The 2676-nt window shown below is 33.7% G+C and overlaps 1 protein-coding gene across 1 annotated transcript; it reads right to left on the reverse strand.

Moving 5' to 3' along the window:
- Positions 1-2235, reverse strand: LOC103455225 (transcription factor WER-like). The gene is made up of 3 exons (XM_008394815.3): positions 1405-2235; positions 1182-1311; positions 1-538 (listed from the first exon to the last, which is right to left on the reverse strand). Exons 1-3 carry the CDS (start codon positions 1520-1522, stop codon positions 76-78), a joined length of 711 nt encoding a protein of 236 aa, XP_008393037.2. The 5' UTR covers positions 1523-2235; the 3' UTR covers positions 1-75.
- Between the last annotated feature and the right edge of the window lie 441 nt (positions 2236-2676).

Genomic DNA, 2676 nt, shown 5'->3' on the forward strand with positions numbered 1-2676 from the left:
TTTAACAAAATATAATTTAGATTATTGAATTAGTGTAAATACAGAATTAAGATATGCAAAATATAATAACAAAGTTTACAAATAATTATCAAATTGAAAAGGGTAGTAATCATCCAGAGTAGGGTCAGATAAATAAGGGCTATATGGATTAAGGTCATCATTGTGAAACCAAAATGAGTAGTCATTACTCATCATCGTCACCTCCGACATGCCACAAAAACCAACCTCACTTTTAGAGCCAATGTGGTTCTGGATGTTCATCATTTCCTCATCAAATCCATCAATGGTAGCTGCAGCTTCATGATCACCAGAAATATTGGAATTGGAATCGGAATTAGGAAGTGGTTGCAACTCGGAGTTTGACTCTGATGAGGGTATGCAGAAATTATTTTTTGCTCGTTTTGAGTCGGAATAAGTCTTGGTTTTTGTCTTTCCTCTTTTTGAACCGACACCGAGCTTCTTGCTCAAATGACTGTTCCAATGGTTCTTGACTTGATTGTCAGTTCTCCCAGGAACACGGCCAGCAATCAAAGACCACCTAATTAGACAAGAAATAATCATCCAAGATCGAATATCAACTTGGAAACTATATACAAATAGAACCGGAGGAACACTAAGCAGATAATAAACTATGATTTATATACGATTTATTGTCTGTTTAGTATTTTCAGTTCTATTCTCAAGTAAAGTTATTTCTTTTTGGTTTTTTGTGGGTTAATTGGCATACTTGCAAAGAAATATATGCATGCACACATCAATTGTGCAGCTGTAGTTGTCCAGTATTAATTACGATGTACTACACTACAGAAAATAATGGTGAAAAATTAATTGCAGTGGACGCTTCCCAGTATTATTTGTTGGGACTTGGGATCCACAATGGAACGCCAAGAAAGGTATTCAACAGTGATTACTCAAAAAACATTCAACAGTTATAGTAAAACTTTTGCAGGAAAATTGAAGACCGAAAGAAGCAAGTTAATCATGCAGAAATCATAGATTCCCACCAACCTTTCGCATATGTAAAGTTGACATGCTTAATTACTACGTACTAATTGTTCTGCTTGAACTGCAATTACAAGTTTCTGCCTCCATCTACCGGTAGGCTCGTTTATTTTGAAAATTTTCCGAGATTAATTTGTTTCCTAAATTATTTTGATGAAAGAGCTAGGTTATGGACGAACCTGTTGCCAATGAGGTTATGGAGTCGAATGATGAGATCATCTTCTTCCTCCGAGAAGTCACTTCTCTTCACGCTGGGACTTAGATAATTCATCCACCTTAATCTGCAACTTTTGCCGCTCCTCTTCAATCCTAATGCAAAGTTAAACATGCATTAATATACATGTTTGTGTTATGAACTTAATTACCCAAATGATTATATATTATTATGTGGTAATTAATTACCTGTGACTTTATTGACACGATTCCACTTGCCTTTGCCATGCACCCTGATGTAATCCGTCAGAATTCTGTCCTCCTCCACTGTCCAAAGACCTTTCTTAGACTCATTCCCACCTTCCATTTTTGCAGCTCTTGCAAAGCAGGAAAGCACGAGAGAGAGAGAGAGAGAGAGAGAGAGAGAGAGAGAGAGAGAGAGAGAGAGAGAGCTTTTGTTAGAAGTCTAATGAATGCGGTGGCTTATCTGACGGATATGTGCTTGTGCTTATATATATTAGAATTGCATTGGTCTATTAACTATTTTGAAATAAGAAAAGAGATTATACATTTATACTTCTGCAATAATGAAAATTATTATGATAATATTTTGATTTCTCTCTCTTCTCGGTTTATTCCTACCTAGTCCTTCTGATGGTGTGGAGAAGAAGGAAGAAATAGGAAGAGAGTCCAAATGAAAATGAGATTCAACTTGTATGATTCATAGAGTTCTTGTAGTCACGTATCTTATTTTCTTTTCTAATCTTTAGACATTTGAGGATAAATAAAATATCAAATTTTGGATTACAAACACCAAAAATATTTTTTTATTTTAAAACACATTTTGGAATTGGGGTGAAATGGAGGAATTACAGGCACCACCACCATGGACCCGAACATCACCAGAATGCTCCAAATCAAACTAATGACCTTCACCTGTATTTAGATCCTTTAGAGCCTTTAGATTTAATCCAACTATTGTCAAAGAAAACTGAATAGTTATTGGATTGCATACTCTTGAGTATTGTAGATAAGTTTATGGTTGTTGATGTATGTGTTTGCTTTTTTAAAAGTGTAGTTACCTGTATTGTAAAAAGCTGTTATGCAGTAATGTATAATGACTAGTTTTTTACCACATGCTTACGCGGGCGACATTTCTGCCTTTTTTTTCAAAGAAAACTGAATAGTTATTGGATTGCATACTCTTGAGTATTGTAGATAAGTTTATGGTTATTGATGTATCTTGCTTTTTAAAAGTGTAGTTACCTGTATTGTAAAAAGCTATTATGCAGTAATGTATAATGACTAGTTTTTTACCACATGCTTATGCGTGCAACATTTCAGCTTTTTTTTATTTTTTTATTTATGCTTTTTGTCTGATAAAATACTATTTATAATCTATTTATAATCTTATTATTTTGTTTTTAAAATTTTACTTTTTTTAGTTATTATTTTTTTTATGAAAATATATTTTAGCAAAATAGTAAATTTATTACCCCACAGCCCCACTATGTGGGTGGT

This window comes from Malus domestica, chromosome 14 (genome assembly GCF_042453785.1).
Source record: "Malus domestica chromosome 14, GDT2T_hap1".
Classification (NCBI taxonomy): Eukaryota; Viridiplantae; Streptophyta; class Magnoliopsida; order Rosales; family Rosaceae; genus Malus; species Malus domestica.